Source organism: Chionomys nivalis, chromosome 25 (assembly GCF_950005125.1).
Source record: "Chionomys nivalis chromosome 25, mChiNiv1.1, whole genome shotgun sequence".
NCBI classification, from domain to species: Eukaryota; Metazoa; Chordata; class Mammalia; order Rodentia; family Cricetidae; genus Chionomys; species Chionomys nivalis.
The window spans coordinates 6,688,695-6,712,351 of NC_080110.1; the positions used below are offsets into that span (position 1 = coordinate 6,688,695).

Here is a 23,657-nt window from a genome sequence, read left to right on the forward strand (position 1 = left end):
ATTTAAAAACAAAAAGAAGTTGGAACGGTGGCTCACACCTGACATGCCTGCATGTGGGCGATTGACCAGAATAATCAAAAGCTCTAAGTTATACTCAGCTATAACTGAGGCCAACTGGGCTGTCTGAGACCCTCCATATATCAAAAAAAGATACAATTGAGGAGGTGGGTCAGCTATAACTGAGGCCAGCTGGGCTGTCTGAGACCCTCCATACATCAAAAAAGACAAAATTGAGGAGGTAGGTTGAGTTGGTAGACTTTCACTTGCCTTGAAAGATTGAATGCCTGGGGTTCTGAGCACGTGCTAAAACAAGAGATGAGGGAGGGGGCTCGACAGTCACACTGACTGTTCTTGCAGAGGACTTGGGTTCAGTTCCCAGCGCTTACACAGAGGGAGGCTCATGACCATTTGTAACTCCAGTTCCTGATATCTGACACCCTCTTCTGGCCTCTGCAGGAATGAGACATGCATATGGTACACATACATCATGCAGGCCCAAAGGAAAGGTACACATAAAATAAATCTTAAAAAAAGGCTGGGGGGGGGGCATGTTTGCAACCCCAGTGCTGAGAAGAAAGAAAAGGGACAGGTGGATCCCCCGGGGTTCACTAGCCAGGTAGACTAGACTAGTTCATGGGTTCCAGGCCGGTGATAGGTCCTGTCTGAAGAAAAATGAGAGCTGTGGAATTATTCTCTGGCCTCTATATGTGTGTACAAACATATGTGTATATATGAGTCTATGTGCACATGTATGTGTCTGTATGTGACATCTATGTGTACATACACAGGATCACACATACATATAGGAATACACACCCACGGAAACAGGAAAGAACATTATTTCTTTTTCTCTTTTTTTTTTTTAAAAAAACTAAAAGTGTTCAATTACTTCTTAGGAACAGTGTTCCAGATATGAAATTATGACTCAGCTCTGCTTGCTGATACAGTCTAAACCAAGAACTAAATAGATCTCAGAAATGCAGCATTTCTGTTCAACCAAACACTGTTTCTCTTGCGATAACAAAAGAATAATCATCTTAACTTAGGAAAACATAAAGAAAATATGGTTGCATTTTCCTGTAGCTGTCTTCACAGGAGGTAAGATGCAATAAAGCTTATTTGGAGCCTTTCCCATGAATATCCTGCTGCTCGGGTGTTAAGAGACTCTCGTTGCAATTCTGTGTCCATGGTGTAAGGCTGGCACCAAAGGAGAGAGAATCTGAGGGCCAGGAAACCTCAGAAATGCCACAAAGACTTTAGGATAAAGCAAAGCAGCAAGAAATCAAGGTTTGCCCTGAGCTCCTCATGGGGGAGTTTTCTATCTACAAAGTAACAAGCCTTGTATCTTCCACATGAACATGGGGGCATCGTGACTATAGACAGACAGACACTCAGCAAAGCAGGAAGCTAAGTCCTAAAACCCAGATCTCCTGAGCTCAGCCTTTGTTACTTGAGGGGTGAATGGTTAGGTCAAGTGTCCTCAGACCTGGGGAAGAGGAGCAGAGAACCATGATGGCCCATCGGGGAACCGGGGAGTCAGGACTGCTTCAGACTGCCCACGAGGGGCAGCAGATAGACTGCCCACGAGGGGCAGCAGCTCTGCGTTCCCTTCCCTAAACCCATAAAGCTTTTATGAAATGAACATGTATTACTGAATTTCCTGCTGCTCTGAAGACTGAGTATATTTGGCTTCCTTTTACAAGTGCTCATCTTTCATTAAAAGTATATATAGAATACTTCTTTTCAAAGCTCCATCAAAGTACACCATCAGAAACTCCCCGAGAAAGAGGAAGGATTGTTGGCTCTTCTAGAAAACACAGTTGCCTTGGTGGAGGAAGGTGATGTTCCAGACCTCCCAGGGTCCCCTTGAGCTTGGTGTCTTGGCTGGCCCAGTTCAGCATGTTCTTGTCAAAGAACTCAGTAGGGAGAGGACAGTCTGGGCTCCATATTGGAACGTGTGACCACTTCCAGCATTGTCACCAGAGACTTGTGCCCAGCCTCAACACTGAACCCCCCAGAGCTGCCTTGGCATGGGGGCGGGAACTGTTGGGCCATTTGTCTTTCCCCTGTAGTGTGGATCTTAGATGGGCGTGATGGGGAGTCTGATAGAAATCACTGCAGCCCTTAGGTCAGCCTAAAGCCCGTGTTGTCTGCCCGCTGCCCAAGTTCTCCTCAAAGTACCACTAATAAAATTGCTAACAGGTCTTTCTTGTTACTAAAGTCTGGGATTTTACACCATAAGTCCAACAAAAGCTATCCTCTGTCCCAGCCAGAGACTGCTTTTTGTGTCTTCTTCATTCTTAGGAGATTGGGCTCTGTTCGTGCCTTCTAATCAATCTGCTCCTTGGCTTCTGTGACATCATCTGTGGTCATCTTCCCGTGCCATTCCTAGTTCCTTTGCCAGATCTGAAGAACTCATCTTCTGCCCAGCATGGTGTTGCAAGCCTTTAGTTCCAGCACTCCGAGGCAGAGGCAGGTGAACTCTGTGAGTTCCAGGCCAGCTGAGGTTCATAGTGAAACCTATCTCAAAAAAAAAAAAAAAAAAAAAATTCTTCCCACCGAATATGGTAGCACATACCTGTACAGTCAACATTCAGAAGCCTGAGGCAGGAGGATTACTAGTTCAAAGCCAACCTGGACTATACAGTGAAACCCTGTCCTAAAAAAAGAGGGTGGGATTAATCTTCTGCTGAGGTTCCTACTCCACCCTAAGACACCCCATCTGCTTCCATCTTAGCCACCCCTCTGAAATCTGAGTTTTGTCTCTCATTTCTTTATGATTAGCATGCTGAGGATGCGAAAGCATCTCTCTGCCCGTCTTTGCGAAAGGATGCTGTCTACCCTCTGGCAGTGCCATCTCTGCTAACGGCTGCATCATCTGAGACAGTCTCCCACTCCTTCATCTTCTGTGATGTCACAGAGAGCCTCTTGGTCCTTCGCCCTCCATGGTGGGGCTCTTCCCATGCTATCCACACTGCTACATCAGTCCTTCAGTCTGCCCCTTGGATTTCACAGCAGCTTCCCATGTCCCTCATTCAGCCTCCATCTTCTGCACAGCTGCCAGAGGCATCTTTCTCAAGTCCCTACCTGCTTAACAGTGAATCTGCTCCTGACAGGGAAAACCCCGCCTTTTCAAGTCAACTCTGTGACCCTTCTTTCCCGACCATCACCTAAACCACCAAGAGCTCTCATTTATACATGGATGTAACTTGTTCTGAGAACAGCCCCCTCTTCCTCTTTTTGCCACTCAGATGGCAGAGCCAGCTCAGTGCCCCCAGCAGGAAATCACGCTTGATAAATGAATGAATGTATTAATGCCCGCCTTGCCCTTTGATTGAAGGTAAACGTTTTCCTAGTCACTATTCCAGAAGGACTCTGTCCACATCACCATTGTTGCGAGCCATCAGCCCAGTGGCTCTGCTTCATGCCCAGTTGAGCCAAGAATGCGTGCTATGTGAGCCAAAATGGGCTCCCAATGCTGCCATGCCTTTTCTCCCTGGAAGCCATCTTGCCCAGCCCCGTTTCCCACTTAGATTATCCGCAACACAGAGCTAACTTGGGTGGCCAGTTTGAGCAGTAGCATTCACACACAATTTCACACCCCTGAAGAACGGACCCCGAGCTTTGCATCGGCTAGCTCAGCGGGCGCCCCCAAAATAACCACGCAACTGCTGAGCAAATAACAAATGGGTTTTTCTTAATATTAAATAAAATATTGGTATTTTCATCTTAATGTAGCTATATATTGTTTCAGGTTACAAATAGGTCTGTCCGGGAGAAAGTACTCACGATAAGAGATGAGCGAGGTGATTTGCTGAAATCCGTTGTTATGCTTTACAAATTGTAGTGTTCTTCCCACGAAATTCAGTCCACAAAATGATTGCCTGTGCCGCCCCGGCCTTAGTCACAAATTCAGCGACTGCTTTGCCTTAAAACCGGCACAGAGCATCTGATTTCTTCCTGCCTTGCCTTTGACTTGTCCTGCACATTGTTCAGAAGCAGTCAGGAAAAACATTCGGAACATGAAAGCATGTAATGTCATATTCCACTTTTTAGAATGATTTTTTTTGATAATTTAAAAAAAATTGGCATGTCTAAGTAATTTTAAAACTAGTTAAAATACAGTTCAAGAGAGCTTCTCTTTATGTATTGTCATACTTTTAATAAATCTCTTCGTCTCTGAAACAGATATGGTAGCTCTCAAAAAAAAATGTTGTGTCAGGACAATAAGCACCTCTTCAAGTGGCCAAAATATAGATACCACATAATCAAGACCACTGAGCGCCATGAGCTCCACTCATCCCGTTAAAAGCCTTCTTTAAATCTGGTCACATTTCAGAATTTTTTTTTAATGGACAACTGAGTGATCTAAATAAATCAAAAAAAAAAAAAAAGTTCCTATCCTTTTCCTGAGTCCCCTAATGTAGAGAGCTGGCTGTCTAAGGCCCACAGTGTACCTTTCCGGTGTGTCAGTCCTAAGGCTCTGCAACACAGGACACAGAAAAATGAGAAAAATGGAGAAAGAGAACCAGAGGCAGGGTCAGCGTAAAAAGCCTCACCGCCTCTGCTTCCGGCTGTGAGGCCTGCTCAGCCTTTACTTTCTAGTTTGCAGATTATTGAGATGGTTCCTTCTTCTCACACCTCTCATGTGTTTTCTCTCCTGTTCTGTACCTACCTGTCCTGTGCGGGAAATCCTGCAGGCCAACTGTCAGGTAAGTCCATCTCCAATGCGTAAGGCGATGATTAAGAGGATGCAGGGAAGAAAATGAAGTAAACAAGACTATTGGTGATGGAGACAAATGGCAGGGCTAAGCAGGAAAGGCACATGCTAAATTACACAGGAATTTTGGGCAACTGGATAAACGGGAGAAGCTGCAGACCGCACATGTGAAGCCGGTGTGAACATCCGTCATGGGAGCTTAGCCTGCGGGAACATGGTCGAGCTGTGTGATAAAATAGCTTGCCTGTCCCAGCTAGCATTTTGCTGTGGCTAAGGACGGCTCCTGGAAGACTTAAGTTGTCATCAAGCTGTATGAAATCCTATGTGGTCCTGTGTGACTCTGCTATAAATATTATATCCACTTCTGGGATTTGGCCAGAATCGAAGCAAGTTTGCAGGGATGTGTTTTAAATCTCTGTTTTAAGTCCATATCTGAGCATCCCTATGCCTTGAAGAATGAAGGGACTAGGAGGGTAGAACAGTGATGGCATAGATTCTGTTGCCACTGAATGCACCTTTGGAGTTAAATGTGACGTGCTTTCGTTCTTCTCAAGGAAAGAGACACCAAGTTCACCGTCCTCCTGCTGGGGGGAGGGGAAAGGACACCCTTGGACCCAAAGAAGTAGCAAGGCCAACAGATACTTTATAAGCCTAAAGCATGAGAAATACTTTATAAGCCTAATGGCAAGAGAGACAGGCATTTATACCTGATTGTGTTTGGGGTGTGTGTGTGTGTGTGTGTGGTTTTAGCCTCAGTTCATTTTTATCTTTCAAGAGGAAAAAAAAAAACCAATGCGTTTCAGTTGCCATGCAACACACCCTGCTCTAACAGCGTTCTAATTTTAATTTCAGAAGTCTACAGAGCAAATGAAGAAAGTTCCCACTATTATTCTTTCAGTCTCATATAAAGGAGTCAAGTTTATTGATGCAACAAATAAGGTAGGTGCCAGTCCTCTCTTTGGTTCAGACTCCCGACATGGCCCTGAGTATGTGATCTAAAACCCCGCCATTCCCCGTTTGCATCTCGCCTCCCCCTCCTTGCCTTCATGCTTCCCGCTCACACCCAGAGCTGTGAATGTACACGTGTGGACCCACTTACACACACAGAAAGGCATGATTTATTTGGGGTCCTGAGCTAAGATTGCTGTAAGTATTTTGCTCTTCCATATCACAGTGTTCCCTCTGGTAGACTGGGGTCATTTAGCAGTCATGTCCCTTTGGATCTAGAGAACACTGAAACAACAACAATGTCGCTTATTAAAGACATGGTGCCATTTCTTTGCCATAAGAACATTAGTAGGTAAAGGGTAAGGACATTGGTCTTTCTGTGGTTCTCAATGTGTGTGTGTGTGTGTTCTTGCCTTTGAAAACTACACTTGATCTTAGCCAAAAGGCCAAGAAGCGATTGTCCCTCTTTTGGTACAGCTCATGAATACCTGGGTAAGGAGCACATCCTGACTTTTTGTATTCTAGAACTACCTTTTATTCCTCACTAATGGGATGAAGAGAGTTGCTACTGTTTGTTTTCATAAGAGATAGAATCAGAAAAACAACCGAGGACATTCTGTGTCTTGGTACTCACAGTGGGAACTCTTGGCAGCTCTGAGGTCAAGTGTGGCCAACTGGATTGTGTTTTCCTTGAAAAGTATCTTCATGTTCCTGTCAGCGCCAAGACCACAGAATCCTGGTGCTAGCCTCAAAAGCATAGATATGGCCACGGTCACTGTTGTAAAACCTGAACGGTTTCTCAACAAAACCCTAACAGTCCATGCGTTTTTTCTCTCCTGTCCCTTCGACTGAGAAAGGACAGAAGGGAGAGACGAGGTCATCACCATTGTAGACAGTGTCTGTCCCCTGCCTTGCTCACCCCGATCTTGCCCCCAGATACACTCCATTTTGGAGAAACAGAATGGGGAGTCATGAAGCAAGTCAACTTCAGCCGTGGTGACAGAGCCAGAGCCAACTGGATTGTGATGTCAGGGAAAATCCCATGGACGATGACCCTTTTGTATCTCTAAACTTAAGCATCTAAAACGATCCTTTAGAAATTTTCCGAGTTGGTTTTCTATAAAATGTTTCATTGACAGTTGAATGAGCCCAAGAGTTCCTAACTATGCTAAATAACAACCTCCCATTGTGGAAGAAAATTCTAGAACTCAGGCATAAAACCTATACCACAGCATCACCATGATGGCTAACAGTAGTAGCCCAAGTATATTAAGTACCTTATCTTTAATGACGACTCAGCTGTGCAGTATGATATTGGCTGTTATGACGTCAGATTTGCAATCACAGAGACTCAAATCAGAACAACCCTTGATTGGCTTTTTTATTTCCTGAAGAATTTCAGTTCTAGTACATAAAATTACCTTATCATTAGATCGAGTTGTTTAAAGAGTTCTAATGTTTAAATGTTCATGAAGATATCGTCGCTTTCGTTTTAGCTAATGTGAAAGGAAGGCTTTGGTACTTTGGCACTTGAACCCTCCGCCAACACGCGCACGTGCACACACACCCACACACGCACACCCTTCACCCTAACCTAGAGCAACTATCTCTACCCTATTGGATTTGAAGAAGTTGAGGAGCAATGATGAGTTTGACACTGTCTGAACTGAGTTGGATTCTGACAATTTCCGAACACAAGTCATTTTCCCTTGAAGGTTGCTGCAGTCGGAAGGGTCAGGTCTGTCATTTAGGGGTGTCATAACCACCTACATCAGTAGCATCCACTCTGCCCAGACCCCCACCAACAGAACAAGGAAAGAAAGCTTAGCTGGGTCTTAGCTTAGCTGCAGTTCGCAGAGAGACAACACGCAAAGGGACATCGTCACGGATGCTCTTGAGAGGCTTCGAGCTCAATCGCCAGTGACTGCGTAGACCCCGGCTCTCCAACCTCTTGGAAAGCATCAGCAAGGTAGTTTTATGTAAATAAAGACCCTGAAGAGGCGGATCTCTGTGAGTTCGAGACCAGCCTGGTCTACAAAGGGAGTTCCAGGACAGGCTCCAAAGCTACAGAGAAACCCTGTCTCGAAAAACCAAAAAAAAAACAAAAAACAAAAAAAAAGACCCTGAAGAAAGGAGACCAGGGTACCTTTCAAGTCCTTGCATTGTGGTCTGTGATAGATTTTTCAGGATCAGGAGCAAAGACACACACAGGGCATCTGGTGGCTGGCGGCACCAAGCTGTCTATGACTGTCGACACACGCCTGACTCTTTAGAGGACATTCACTTCAGTTGGCCACGTAACTGCTCTTGCCCAGCGTGACAGTGTTGGAAGAGTCTGGGTGACTCTGGGAGGAGAGGCTCCCAGTTGCTGTGTGAGAGGAGGAAGTAGAGAGTGATGAGAAGACTGAGGAAAGCTGAGTATAAGATCACATTGGGAACTGGGAGCATGACCAGGGCTGAGGGGCTAGCTTCACAAGGCATACAAGAGCTACAGGAACAGAGAAGAGATGAATGTAAACGCTGCATCCTAGAGTCCTTGGATGTCCCCCACTGGAAAGTGCCGTCTTGGCTGGAGCACTTGTCGAGTGGAAGTGTGTGAGGATAGCATCCTTTTAGGAGCTGGTGGCCAGGAAGCCTGGACTAGACACACCTCAGTGTGTTTGCATTGTGCATGTGTGTCCCTCCGCCTTAAACCGGACAGGTCTGTCCAGTCCACACGGACACCTTAGGGTCCCTGTCCTTTGACCAGTGTCTGCCCACTGGCACAGCCTATTATCATGGCCTTTCCCCTGCCTCACCTAATACATTTTCTATTACTCCACAGCTACCTGCTGCCAATTAGTTTAAAGTACAATGGGTAATTAATTATATGTTAATTACCCTTCCTTTCCTATTAGGCCCGATTAGAGAAGGCAAAAGATGAAGCCTCCAATGCAATGAGGCATTTCTTTTTCAGTCAATAAGGAAATAGCTCTGGGCTTGTGGTGAAGGGCCAGAAGCCTGGTTATAAACACACAAAGGTACCACCTAGCAACGTAGGGAGCTACACACTAAGCCTGCTTTAAGAAAGGAGAAGCAAAGGGGATCTTGAATTTGAAATGGAACCTGGGATAGATTTAGTCCTACGATGTTGCATGGAAATTATATCTGCTTCCGTAACTCAGCAGCCCAGAATCAGCTCCTGCAGGAACCTGGCCACCAGGACTCCAGCTGTTTGGTTATTGACCTTTGAGATTAGAAGGGTCTTAGAGGTGACCCGGTTCCAACGTCTAGGAATGACGGAGACTTGGGTCATATTTGCCCTCCTGTGGCGTCTCTGCCTAGCCTTCCCAGTGCTGCACTAGGAGGAGTATAGGTTTGGAATCCTTTTCATTTTATTTCTGAGTATTGTTTTTCTTCGAATGGCAACATGGCAATAAGTGCTCATAGGACATGATTCTCATAAGCAGCTGGGAGTCCCAAGAGACCACAGTTGGTAGGTACTACAGTCTTCAGCATCCGTCACCCCACAGGGCATCCTCCGTTAACAGCCTCTCAGAGCGCTGCCTCCATCCTGGTCCTTCTCTAGAGGGAGCACTTCAGATCCTTGATGGGAATGAGTCTGGCCTGAGGAAGCGGTCAGGGAGACTTTCTGTGGTAGGGTGAAGACTGAAGTATATGATGAGAGGTAGATCCTTAAGCCACGCCCATCTTTGAACCGTCATATTAAGTGGCCGGGCCAAACAGTTCTGTGCCGCACATGACAGCCAGACACACCCGTAGCTGTTTCTCCACATAGTGAAAGGTGAGGGTCGAGCAGAAGTTGAAAGGCATTAAGCGGCCAAACCCTATCCAAAGGAGAGAAGGTGAGCCTTCCTTGGAACAAACCTTCCTAGGAACGAAAGCTAACACACAGAGGCTGGTCTTCCACTGAGCTATCTCATGATAGCATCTATTAATCTGTGGAGCAGCCACAACTGGTGCCTGACTGAAAGGCGAGGGATCCAGTTTCCATAACGCCCGCGGCTGCAGAGCCCTTGGCCTTGGAGCCATTCCACAGATAGAGACCTGGCCTCACAGTTCCCAAAGGTGATGAAGGGAGGTGACATCTCTCCTCAGACATCCCAATCCTCACCAGGCTCTACCAGGGATCTCTCACGAAGCTCTGTGAGTATATTCCTGCCTGAGGATAGGCCGCCTTCGTGGCATCGCTTTCCTCCTAGCTGAGACATTTTCAGTAGTGAGGAACAATGACATTTGTATAACACAAGCATCACAGGTGCCTCAAAGAAATATTAAAGCTGGCCCTGCCCCTGGGGTGAGCTTCAGTGATAGTGACTCCATTCTCTCTGCCACTTGGGGATAAGAAAGAAAAGACCTTCAAAAAGAATCCTGGGAAGGATTCAGAAGACAGGAGGACAGAGCACTGGAGACCCAACTTAGCTGCTTCGTAGTTTTGTCTGGGACCACAGCACAGTTGCAGTGAATGGTCACGAGCTGGGAAATCCAGTGCTGCAAACCTTGCGGGGCACTTGTTAATGTAACATCTCCCCGATGCTGACAAAGTCCTCGAGGACACAAATGCCAACTGAAAGCTGGGGCCAGCATTCGCCAGCTCGATGTAGCTCCTGGACAGGTGTTCGGGTTACTTTACACATGGCTACGACAAAATACAAGACTTGAAAACACTGAAGGGATGGAGGGTTTACCCTGGCTCACAGCTCAGGTATCATCACCCATGGTTGCGGAGATGCCACAGCAGCCAGGGGCTGAGCCCGCTAATCACACAGCATCCCCACAGTGGAGAAGCAGAGAGAAGCAACTGTTTCATTCAGCTGCCTCTGCTTCTCAGTCAGTCTAGAAGTGGTCCCATAAAATGGTGCTGCCCACAGTGGCCAGGCTTTCCCACCTCAATGACATAATCAAGATAACCCCCCTCGAGCACGCCCAGAAACCCTTCTCCCACGTGAAGGTAGCTTTTGTCCAGCTGACAGCAGTCTCCACCACGGCAGCTGAAGCCAATGTTGAGTCCAGACTTCTAAAGTCCAACAGCAGCAATCCGGTGAGGACCAAGACTCTCCGTGGTACCTTCAAAGACTACACAGACCTTAAAAATCCTTCTAAAGACCCATGGGTTCCTGATTCGGTGTTCTGTCTAAAGAAATACTACCTGCGTGCAGGAAGAGGACCATGGCTTCCTGTGTCGAAGCTATCTGGCGGTACAATGTTGCTTGTTTGTTGTTTCCAATTTCAATTTGAGTTATTTTTTGACAGAGCAGCTGCACACAGTGTCAGCATTCAAGGCCACAGTGAAGAATGTCTTAATTTAATTTTCTCTTATGTGTTAATTCTGTAATTGCTTCCCAACCACAGAGCTTGGTAGAGTGAGGGACATGAAGTACTCGCCGAGGGCGCTGGCAGGGAAGGACATTTTGTCAGTGTTTTTAAGCATTGATGAGTAGACATGGAACATTGTATTGCCAACGGGTTCTTTAAAATACGCAATTAAAAAGTAATTAGGGTAACTGAAGCATTGGGGGTTTTTATATCTATGACAAGTGCAAAAGACATGTGAGAAATTATAAGATAAAAAACGATTGTACTATTGTAGGGCTTTTTAAATACATCTGTGTATCAAGAGAAGTTCCCAGCAGCAAAGATGTTGCTCTCTGGCTATCTGTGCTTCAGGACAATGGTACTGAACTGTTCCTCCCACCAGTTATTCTCAGAGGCGAGGAGGGGGGATGTAAAACGTGGCAGTGCCCTCAAGAGGGTCAGCACCCCCAAACAACCCAGACCTCACACCTGCCCTGCATGAGGCACTGAAGGCCCAGTTTCCTCACCTGTAAGAAAGTGACGGCCACACGCATGTACAAATGCACACACACACCACTACTCTGTGGTGGGTCTAGTAAGCACAGAACTATCCTATTCATAGGTCCTGGCATCCAGCAAGGCACTGCAGCCTGGCTATCACACTGTAGTGTTTCCCTTGGCCATGCACTCTCAGCCTCCTGAAAACCTTGCACAGAGAGAGAGGGAGAGGGAGAGGGAGAGGGAGAGGGAGAGAGCGCACTCTGAGACTTCCCCCTCTGCATCTACTTTGTTCTGACCAGGCCCTTGCTTTGGGTGGGAGTGGAGAAGTTGGCATAGAACCAAAGGTAGAGTACGTCTCCAACATGAGCCAGGTCCCGGGTTCCATCCCAGCGCCTGAAAAAGAAGGGGTGGGGAGGAGCAGAGGACACACAAAGCTGTGAAGGATTTGGACAACTTCCTGCACCCACAGCTCCCCTCACACATGCAAGTGGCAGATGACCGCTTCCAGACAGGATTAGCAGTGGGGGGGAACAGAAATGGTGACATGCTTAGCAATTACTGTTTTGTTTCCTTTCTAATTGTCTGTCCCCCAGACTGCTTCAGTGCACAGCGTCTGGCAAGTGCTGAGCCACGATTTGATGATTTTAGGATTATTATTTTCATTACTATTACTACTACTATTATTATTATTGTTAAGTAAAAACATTCCTTCCAGATCTGGTGTACATCTGCCCATGGATGGACACACTGAATCACTCTGAATATTGCTGGCCTAGAACATCCTAGAGAAAAAGAAAAGCATCTGGGTTCCCAGAATTATCGTGCTGATTCTAAAGCATGCAGGTTCTCCAAGGAAAACGGTGATGGTTTGTGTCGTTTCTTCTAGAATATAATTGCTGAGCATGAAATTCGTAACATCTCCTGCGCCGCCCAGGACCCAGAAGACCTCTCAACGTTCGCTTATATCACGAAAGATTTGAAGTCCAACCACCACTACTGTCACGTGTTCACTGCCTTCGATGTGGTGAGTCCCCGCCCGCTCTGGATACATGTTCCATAGATGTAGACAGCCATGTATGTGCCGGCCTGCTCGTGCCGCCATGACAAAACACTACAGACTACATAGTTTAACCAACAGGAATTTATTGCCTGTGTTTCTGGAGGCTGTAGTCCGGGACCAAGGCTACAGTAAGCGCGGTTTCTTCTGAGTTCTCTCTCCTCCCGTGTGTGAACAGTCAGTCTTCTCGTGAGATCCTCTTTGTGTTCTTCCATCCACAGAGATGCCTACGTACAAATTCTCTCCTCTTTTGAGGGTGCCAGTCAGATTGGATGAGAGCCCATACTAGTGACCTATTTTAACTCAGCCATCTCCCAAAAAGCTCCATCTCCCAATCTCATCATACCCTGGGGCCCTAGAGATTAGATCTCCAAATGGGATTTTTCAAGGTGATCACCCAGAAAGCCAAATAAGTAGTATTTTAACAGGCTTAGCTTTCTTGAGTTTCTCGTATTTTCAGTCTCCCGTTCAAGTTAGAACTCTGTATTTTTCTTATCCCTCAGCTGTTGAGACTCAACTCTCAACTTCAGTTTTCAGATTAGAGAAATCTCTTCCTTCTTCTGGTCCCAAAAATACAGCAAGATCTCCCCACTTCCCGTCCCTTTGTTAGCTCTGCAGGTTGCTCTAGGTACCATTTCTAAGTATTAGGCATGATAAATATGTTCACCTTCATAACATATTACGGAGGGGCAAGGGAGAAAAGTCGAACCACAGCTGTTTAGTTTTAGGATCATCATGTCTTGATGAATTCAGAGGACGTGCAGCAAACCACTGTAGCATTCGTCCTTCATCCAGATGTCTGGCTTAACGTGGACACTCACGGGCTTGCAGTTCTTGAGTCCGCTCCAAAGGATTTTCGTTTTACCCAAATCTGGCGCTTTAATCCTCGCTAAGTGCATGCAGTTTGTCGAACTTCCAAAATCATGACAAAGGCCACCCGCCTTGACCTGGACCTGTGCGCAGTTCTGAGATAGCGCAGCACTGCTTGCAAAAAAAAAAAAAAAAAATTGTACTTTGTATCTTTATATAGAGCAATTCCCAGTCCAATCTTAAGGCCTTCCAATTCATTTGAGCCGTCCTCTGGGTTACCAGTGATGACAAAAGGAAGAGATCCCTTCTGAAGTTCAAGTGCATGTTCAGCCCTCCAGGTGGGATGGATGGGCGGGGCTTGGTGGTGGCCTTGTTGTTCTAAGTATCTGGTTATCAGCTTCTCGTAGACCTCTCTCGTAGGTAGGGTACTTTTACATACTGACATCACATCCCACGCGTTTATCTGCTGTCAGAATAAGCCTCGGTGATGGTGATGTACAGGAAGCTTCCGGTTTGTGAAATGTCCCGGAACAGTTTCCCCTAGAAATCCTGTGGCCTAAGAAGAGAGCGCAGAGCCTTCCTAAGAATGCTAGACTGAATTTCCGAGCTCGGGTCCTAGGGGACACTTGGTGCACTGGATGCATGCAGCATGGAGGAGGACAGTGTGCTGTCTCCCAAGCTCACCTGGTCCACTTTTGGAGAGCGTTCCACAGCAGTGGTACTTCTGGGTTGGGGTATGGTATGTGGGGCGATACATATAATGGGTTGCCTGTTTCCAGTATTTACGTTGACACTAAATTTGCCATTTCTCAGACGGCAGGGGGGTGAAAAGTAAAAAGAATAGAGAGGAACAAATTGAGGGTCTCGGGTTAGTTGTCTTGGTTGGTGCTCTGATAAAACAACTTCAGGAGTGAAGGGTTCACCTTGGCTCACGGCAGCATACCATAAAGCTGTATCAACCATGGATATGCAGAGATTAATATCCTTTCCCCTCATCCTTTCTGTAACATATTGGAGACCAGCTTCAACAAGGATACCACCTACCAGGGTAGGGGCACGGGGATTAGAAGAAGAGTAAAGAGAACGAAGATGGAGAACAATAAAACAGAAACATAGTAGCACCAGTGGATACTGAAATCTACCCGTGTTTAGTTTCCACTTTCTTAAAATACCCCAACCCCAAAAGGTAGGAATAAGTTAGAGAGTACAGGCTACACTCTTAGTTAAACATTCTGTTGCCAGAACCAGACAAGTCACGCTCAAACCCTAGACCAAAACATTCTATAGGCAAACCACTCCCAGGGTAGAATCCATTGTTATCTCCTTAAGGGAGCAGGAACTTAGTTGGATCCTTTGATTATTGTTTGGGGTAGAAACAGATCCACTTTTCTTCCTGAAATACAAAGTCTGGATATTAGCCACATCTGTTGACAATAACCTTGAGCAAGCAGAACTCTCTGACCTAAATCAAAGTGGGACCTTTGTTTGAGGTAGAAACAGACAATAACCTTGAAGGAATAGAAGTTCCAACTCTCTGACCTTTGGTCGGGGTGGAATGACAACAACTTTAGCAAGCTGAATCTCTGGCCTTCAGACAAGGTGGAAATAGGCTCACATTTTTGGGCCTCCATAGTAATGGATGATGTATTAAGTCAGTCTCATTTTGGACAGTTAGAAAGCAGGCATTTTGAGTTTTGTCACAGATTTCTTCACTACATTTATATATGTGCAATCATCCATCTGTACCCAAGGAAGGTTAGTTCTAAATCTAAAGAATTCACAGAGCCACCGACACTCAAGTCTCTTCTATGAAATGACATAGTATTTGCCTATGTCATTTAAATACGCAATATTATGCATACTTTATATGATCATTCAATGCCAGTGCTATGTAAATGCTTCCCATAGTGTACTGCTTGAAAAACAGACATAGAAAAGAGTCCACACATATTCCATCAAGATGCAGTTTTTCCTACACATGCAGAATCATTAAAATAGACAGCGGATTGTATTTAGACAGCCCTCCAAAATAACTATGGTAACAGTCACATTTAGGGGTGTGATCTCTTGCAGTCAGCCTAGTATTAAGTCCAAGGTGGGTTCATACTGCCATAGTTTGATAAATAATACCACTTGTCCTTGGTTTCCTCTTCTGTAACACAGAGATAATGAGAGCTCACCTCCTGGGAAAGCACCTACCACACACAGATAACAGCAGTGCTCACCTCCTGGGGAAGCACCTACCACACACAGAGATAACAGGGTGCTCACCTCCTGGAAAAGCACCTGCCACACACAGAGATAATAGCGGTGCTCACTTCCTGGGAAAGCACCTGCTGCACACAGAGATAACAGCAGTGCTCACCTCCTGGGGAAGCACCTACCACACACAGAGATAACAGCGCTGCTCACCTCCTGGGAAAGCACCTGCCACACACAGAGATAATAGCGGTGCTCACTTCCTGGGAAAGCACCTGCTGCACACAGAGATAACAGCAGTCCTCACCTCCTGGGGAAGCACCTACCACACACAGAGGTAATAGCGGTGCTCACCTCCTGGGGAAGCACCTATGCATTCAATGAGGTACCACATACCATCTTTACAACTCTCATTTTCAATAAAGCATGGCTGCTAAGGATGTGGAGAATGGGAGGGACAGTTGTGGTGTGATATTCTTGTCATCTGTCCCTGAGTTGGGATTTGTCTCTGGTTTTGGTTTTCTGCATAAGCTTAGTTCTTCTGTAGCCCCCATCTGAGAGGGAAAGTAAAATTGCATACAGATGCACACCTGTGCTCGTGTGCCTATTGTCAGCCATCTACAGGTGTCTTCTCTCTAAGAGCTCAGGATCTAGGTGGGTTAGAGACAGATAATTGCACTAAAATTGCACCCATGCCATCCTGAAGTTGCCCCAGTGCCCAGCGGGATGGGGTCTCTCAGAGGAGGGATACTTGGCTGGAAGCTGTCCGTTTACTTTGTGAGGACATGTAGTAGGCTTGGAGACATGACAACTCATTAATTCAACTCAGTAGGATGAGCCTGAGGCATTAGGCAGGCATCTGCAATAAACAAAGGGGAAAAAAAAGGCATTTATGTGTGCTGTCAGCCTTTCCACTCCACAAGCTCTGTATCCACGGGTCTAACCAGCCACAGATCAAAGCGCTCTGAAAAGAACTATGTACTCAGTAACACGTACCAACTGATTTTTCTTCTCATTATCCCCTAACCAATATCACATGGTGATGTATTCGGAGCGGATGAACACTTGCTCAGTATTTCAAGTCATCTAGAGATGGCATAGAGCATAGGAGGGTGTTCACAGGTGAGGTCAAATCCTACCCTATCAGATATAAGACACTTATGCATCCTCAGTTTGGTCCGAACACAGAGGAATGGTCCGAACACAGAGGAATGGCTGTATAGAGTTTACTAACTCAAGAAAATGGGCACATCCATTTGAGAAATATTTTTAACAGCAAGACTCTTTTAGAGGTCTTGAATTTGGTGAGGACCCCATTCCCAAGGCTTCATGAGCCAGTAAGGAATTTACTATCGCGTCCACTAAGCGCTTCAGCTGTTGAAGAGGAAGACGGTGAGATCTGAAAACGCTCTCTCCCATTTCCTTGCCAAGTAGCATAAGGGCCTCCTTCCATTCTAGTGGTCCTGACCCTGTATGGTGATGTGAGAGCTCAAACTGGCCAGAAACCTTAGAAGGCGAATGAACCCCTGAGCACAGCTGACCCCGCGCTGCTGTGTGAGGCCTCAGTAGAAAGCCTGGAGTGTTACCAGGAAGGGAGTCCTGCTATGTCTACCTAGGCTTGGGGTGAAGCAGGACATTAAACCTCAATAGACACCGTGGGATGCTGTGCCACCTTCCAGGGTATTGTCTTTGAAAATCTGTTCATAATACAGCATTACATGAAAAGCAACTTAGAAAAATGCACATAAAATATTACCCTGATTTGATATTTAAATTCACATATATAAATATTCATAGAGTTTATGAAGTACGTGAGGGTATATACAAATATAAAAGGAAAACACAACAGAATATAGCAGTAGCTGTACCCAACGGTGGGATTTTACAGGTGAACTTAATTTCTTCCATAGTCCCTGTATCTCCGACATCATCTGCATATACTACTACTATAATTAGGATGGGGAAATAATTTCCTCTCTTTCAGTTAGCATAAATTAGCTCCAGAGAAGGCCTCTGGATGGTGGCCAGTTAATGTCAGTCCTGGTCCAGATATGCCTCTTGTCGGAGGTGTCCTGTTTCTTTCTAAATACCAAAGATTATGAGTAGGCAATGACATGTATTTCTATAAACTAGTGGGGTCGTTCCTAGGTGGTACTTGGGAAGATTAACTATAGGTAAAGATGTCAATGGGATCTGTGAATATGCCCAGAATATTCTCAGTTATTTTTGCCTCTAGACGTGGGTGAAGCAAGTTGTAGATGAACCTTATCCCAGCTCTTAAAACACAAGGATTCAAGCAAAATGGAGACAAAGAGAACTACAGCTTCTGTCGGAAGCCATACTGACAAGACTGAAGACACCTTCCTGCATCCTGATGCCACCATCTCACTGGCATTTGCTCGGCACTTGTTCACTGTGTCTTTCCATGGGAGAAAAGATAAAATGAAGGGATGGTCCCAGTCATCCACCGTGAACTTATTTTAATCCTAAGATGCAAGTTCCCTTATCTTAGGGACCTACTGTAGCTTCTTCTTCCTCGTTGGGGACCAATGGTACCGTACACTAAGTCCCTAGACTTGCAAAGCTGAAGGAGATGGGTTACCACTCAAGGCACTCAGTCAACCAGGGGGTCAGAGCCACAGAGGGAAAATCATGACAAATGCCATACAGTGGCAGAATTATGCCCGAGGGCTGAGGGGCTACAAGAAAGAGACCCAACTTAGCCTGGGAGGAAAGGCAAGGAGACACGGAGAGAGCCTTGAGGAGCGCGTGGCTGGAGGGTGTCTACAAAGATGAGCAAGCAGTAACTCATCGGAGACAGAGGACAGACGAGCAAAGGGTGCATGCTGAGTAACACGATCAGCCATTCTGGAATAGTTTTGAGGAGGTGATTGTTGAAACGAAGAGTTTTACGGTTTGATCCTAGGGACTCATGCATGCTGGTCAGGGTCTCCATCACAGCTTCTTTTTACTTTGAAACAGGGCCACACTCGTTGCCTACTCTGGCCTAAATTCACTCTCTAGCCCAGGCAGGCCTTACATCTGCAATCCCCCTGCATCAGCCTCTTGATTAACTAGGACTGCAGGCCTGCACCTCCAGGCCCAGCTGAAATATTATTTTCTAAGATGGCACCAGTCCTCGGTCATTGCCCCTTGAAGCACTAACCATTGGGTTTGGAATGATGTGTTCCCGTTTGGCGTGGCTATCACTGTACACGTCCCTCTGGATGTCTGCCATCTTTTACTCATTGACTATCAGTAACTAACTGGGTGCAAGACTGATGGCCGTGTTTTTCCTGAGAATCCAGGCGCTCCTAGGATAGGAGGAGACCAAAAGACCACTGGGATCTCACCCTCTTCAGTATTTAGACCTATTTTTATTATTTTTATGCACATGTTTGCCTCCATGTAGGTCTGTGCACCACGTGTGCTTGAGGTGGTAATGCCTCCATGTGGGTGCTGTGAACAGAACCTGGTTCCTTAGCAACAACAGGTGCTCTTAACTATCTAGCCAACTATCCAGCCCCTCATACCCACTTCTTAGTCTGTCTCTAAGGTGAATGTGATAAGGAGCTCAACCCTGATGTATTTAGTCCATGCAGAAAACCTGAGGGTTCTACTTATGGCCTCTATCACTGGAGCACACGGATACAGCTGACCTGAAGCTGGCTGTGACACTTTTCTCTGCCCTTGCTCCCAGGTGCAGACACAGTCCTGATCCCTGGCTGTCAGCTCTGAACCTCTTCCCGGTGGCAGGGAGCCTTGTGCTGATTCAGGAAGTGCTCTTGTTAAGGAATAGCTAGGCCTAGGTCTGTGGCTCCCAGGGCTATGGCACCAACACATTGTTCTGTGATTCCAGTCGTGAAAATGTGGCCACTGTTTTTCTGATGTGAGGTCTGAATGGTCGGTGGCTAAAGGGTGGCTTCCCTGCCTGCCTAGGGGCCCTTCCCTGTGGGGTCCTTCCCACTGCAGCTCACTTCCGTCCTTGTCATGTTTACCTGACAGCGCAGACGCTGTCTCTGCCATTCCTTATCCGCACGTTGTCAGGGATGGGCTAAGGAAAGTGACCCCTGCGACGAATGTTTGAGTGAGTGTATGGCCACACCTCATGCTTTATTCTATATAAGATTCAAGACAGCCCCCACCAATAGATACACTACAGGACGCACAAATGTGAACTAGGCTAGAAGCCACGCCAAAGTTCTAGTACCAGCTGACAGCACAGAGCTCTCAGTGGTTATCAGGGCTGAACCACAAATTGCCCTATGACCTTCTGGAGGTCAAGGTGAACGACACGATTTCTCTAAAAGGAGAGTAGACCCACACACACACAAATGAGACTGAAGTCGGAAAAGACATCCTTCCCCTGGTCCCCATGAAGAACCTTTCCCCTTGTACCCATTCTCCACTAGCATCTATACAATGAGTCTGCACAATAAGGTATCTTAGGGGAGCAATAAATGTGGGAGTCAGGACACCAGCAGACTCATGCAAGAAAATGGAGCAGGACAATCCAAGTTACACAGAACACTGGCTGGCCAGAAGTCATTCTTGATTTGAATTTGACGCTGCCACTTGGTAAATGTGTAAACCTGGCCAATTTTATCAAGTCATTGATCCTGAGTTATTCTTCATATATGAAAGGGAGATAATTTATTCTATATAAGATATTGTGAGGGTTACATAGTCCAAAGACAGTCCAGAGTAGTGGTTTTCAAACTTTCTAACACTGTGACCCTTTAATACAGTTCCCCATGTTGTGGTGACCCCCCCACCATAATATTATTTTTGTTGCTAGTTCATTATTGTAATTTTGCTACCGCTATGAATTGTAAGTATCTAATATACAGGATATCTGATATGTGACCTCTGTGGAAGGATCCTTCAACTCCAAAGGGGTCAGACCCATAGGTTGAGAACCTCTGGTCCAGAGCCTGGTCCCTGGGACACAACACAGTCTTGTGGCAACTGCTGAGAAGTTCTAGATGAGGAGGCTCCATTGGCATGGAGGAAATACAGTTCAGTCCTAGCTCATCAGTGATCAGACTTGATGCTAAGCTCCAACCCCACACAGCAGTGAGGGCAGACTCAGAGTGTCCACAGGTGAGGATCCACAGTGGGACATTTTTGCAGTGCGGCTCGACCGAAGTTAGACCATAGATGATTTGACTCTTCTGTACCTAAAGAAGAGTCTTGAGGGTTTCTGACTAGAGGAAGTACTGGGTATTTTAAAATTCAATCGAGCAGATGTTAGAATTCAAATCCAATGTGAGAACTGAAGCCTCTAGACAAAATTCATGACCAAGTAGGTGCCCAGCCTGCTGGTCCATGGAGGTAAGCCAGCCTGACACCTGTACACGCGTCCTGGACCGTGCTGGAAAATCGTTCCCAGTCCTCCCAGCTAAAGAAGGAAGGAGAGGCAGAGAATGCCCACGGGGAAACATGGAGGATGAATAGGATGAGCGTGAGCATCAAACTAGAAAAACGTCACAATTGAAAAATTATTCGTCTTCATTTAGATGAAGTTCAAAACACAAAAAGACGTTTAAGAAAAGTCATCCGCAGTGGGGGTTTAGTTCAGCGATAGAATACTTGCCTGGCAGATGCGAGGCCCTAAGTTTGATCCTCAGCCCTTGCAGATGGAAGAGGAAGGGGAAAGGACAAGGATGGGGGGGGGAGACATCCACAAGCTCAACAGCCATGATAGCTAATGTTAATGTTCCAAGATAAACCTGGGTTTATGCATATATTTCTACATATTTCTAAAGAAAGGATCCCACTATATAGGCCAGGCTGTCCTAGAACTTGGGATCTTCATGCCCCCGCTTCCTGAGCACTCAGGATTACAGGTATACACCAACATGTCCAACTTTTGCTTGGCCTATTAACCAGTTCTTTCCAATGACTCCGTTTTCTTTTCTTTCTTTTTCCCCCCCCTTTTTTTTGGGGGGGGGGGGGGTTCCAGACAGGGTTTCTCAGTGTAGCCCTGGCTGTCCTGGAACTCACTCTGTAGACCATACTGACCTCAAACTCACAGAGATCCACCTGCCTCTGCCTCCCAAGTACTGGGACTAAAGGTGTGCGCCACTCCCATCTGGCATCGATTTTCCTCTTAAATGACTACCCTGAGTTCCACTGTGAGATTTTTATACATTGTAATGAGTGCTCTCAGACACAATGCCATCAAACCCTTGAGCCTAACAGATTGTCAGGCTAATTGGAGAATCCCTAGAGAACATGTACTAGCGTGTTCCATTCCCTGGGGCCCAGGACTTTTCCTGGGGGAGGGCAGACAGCCCACAGTCCAGGATGCATATTTGCTACAATCAAACTGAAGGATGCGCCAGGCCAGCCTCAGGACTAGGATGCAGGTTGCATCTCTTCGTCTCTCCGTGGTCCTTGCTGAGAAGCTTGGTGGAACCATTGGCTCCTCCATCACTGAATGAGCATCTTATGGACACTATTGGTTAGACACAGGCCAGAAGCAGAAGCAGGCCCACAACAAGCTCAGTAAATATCCTGATGTTAAAACTGCACCCCTGGCTGTCTGGAAGAGTCCACAGCAAATGCCAGTGACCTCCACACCTCCACTTTGCAAAGGAGAAATAAGTTTACATATGTTAGGTACCATTAGACTCCATCCTTGAGATAGGATGGCCCCTTAAGTTCCTCATTAACTAGAGATCCTTAGGGAAGAGGAAATGGAAGGTGACATTTTTTTATATGTTCTCCCATTTTTACTGCACTGAATTGGGACTCTCCAACTTTATCCTTAGCAATATAATCCATGTAGAACATTTTGCATGGTACATGGCACAGAGCAAATAATAAATGTTGGTCTGTATTGTCATTGGGTTCAATACTGTTAGTGACTCTCAATATGATCCAGTAAGGTAGGTGGCTATGTAAGATACAAAAACTGAAGGTCATGGTAAGCTGTTTCTAATAGTTACCCCCCCACAATCACACCAAATCAGCAATGCCCATGCATGTTTCACTGGTCTGTGTAAGGCAGAAAACACAAGAAAGCCACTTGCCATGTGTCTCTAGCGATCTATGGTAGACAGGTTAACTGGAGGTTGCGCCCACAGCCTTGAACATGCTCATCCTACCACTGAGCCGCATCCTCAGCCCCAGGTGACTGTCCTTGCATAAACCACACAATACAGGGAGGATCCTGGGTTGCAACCAGGCAGCCTTTGAGTTGGGAAGTAACAAATATAAACCTAAATGAATTCCCGTGGATACCCACAGGGGGCAATAACCCAAGATGAGGAGAGCCCGGCCATGCTGACTCCAAAGGTCCGAAGCCCGTGTAAAGGAATAACGGTGACATTTGACAGGGCTGGACCCTCAACTGCGACTTCCTGGTAGCCAGGGCTGGGGTAGGATGAATCCAGCCTGGGGCTCCCATGCCAAGCACTGACTACCACAGCTCAGAGACTGGCGGCTCCAGTTTACACACTGCGGAGCCAGGGAAGGCTCAGCCAGCCTGCCTCCACTGCTTATGGTGTTCGTTATAGGTGGTGTAATGAGCGCCACATGAGCTGGGGGCAGAAAACAACACCTGCTTCGTTAGCCTTTACGATGCTGTTAAGTCCACAATTCAGGCTGGGCTCCCCAATATCTGGGGTCTCGGTTGGGCCAGCTCGAACGGTTGCAGTTATCAGCTCAGCTTATGATCTGCCTAGGCCCTGGGGTTCCCCCACGTCCTGTGTGCCGAATGGCACCTCAAGTCCTATACCTAGGGGCTCAGCTGGGAACTGTGTGGTGCCTGGACTGATCCGGCCTCGCTCCTTATCAGGCGGCACCTTCCCCTGGTTCACTCGGCATCCAGGCGTAGTGGCCTCAGGGTGGTCAGACATCACACAGTCCTGACTCCCAAAGCAAATGCTGCCCGGGCAGAGGCTACAAGATTCCTCCCGGTCTGTATAACAATAAAACTGCCTTTACATTGCTCATGGTAATTAACTTATTAATATAATGAATATCCTTAATGTATAATTAAGTCCTACTATGATATGGTTTTCTGTTTTGTCCTAACAGTGTCCAGCTCTCATAAAAAAAAAAAATCTCTTTCCATTGTCCTTCGTGGGGATGACACAGGAGAAGCAGGCAGAATGATCC

At 46.4% G+C, this 23,657-nt stretch overlaps 1 protein-coding gene across 8 annotated transcripts in view; it reads left to right on the top strand.

Annotated features, from left to right (window-relative positions):
- Anks1b (ankyrin repeat and sterile alpha motif domain containing 1B) overlaps window positions 1-23,657 on the top strand; it is an 866,240-nt gene that overhangs the window by 833,155 nt on the left and 9,428 nt on the right. For all 8 annotated transcript variants that reach the window (XM_057757559.1, XM_057757560.1, XM_057757561.1 and 5 more), the window contains 3 exons: window positions 4,701-4,712; window positions 5,573-5,659; window positions 12,351-12,488. In XM_057757559.1, the coding sequence (XP_057613542.1) occupies window positions 4,701-4,712; window positions 5,573-5,659; window positions 12,351-12,488 (237 nt within the window). The remainder of the gene's footprint in view (window positions 1-4,700; window positions 4,713-5,572; window positions 5,660-12,350; window positions 12,489-23,657) is intronic.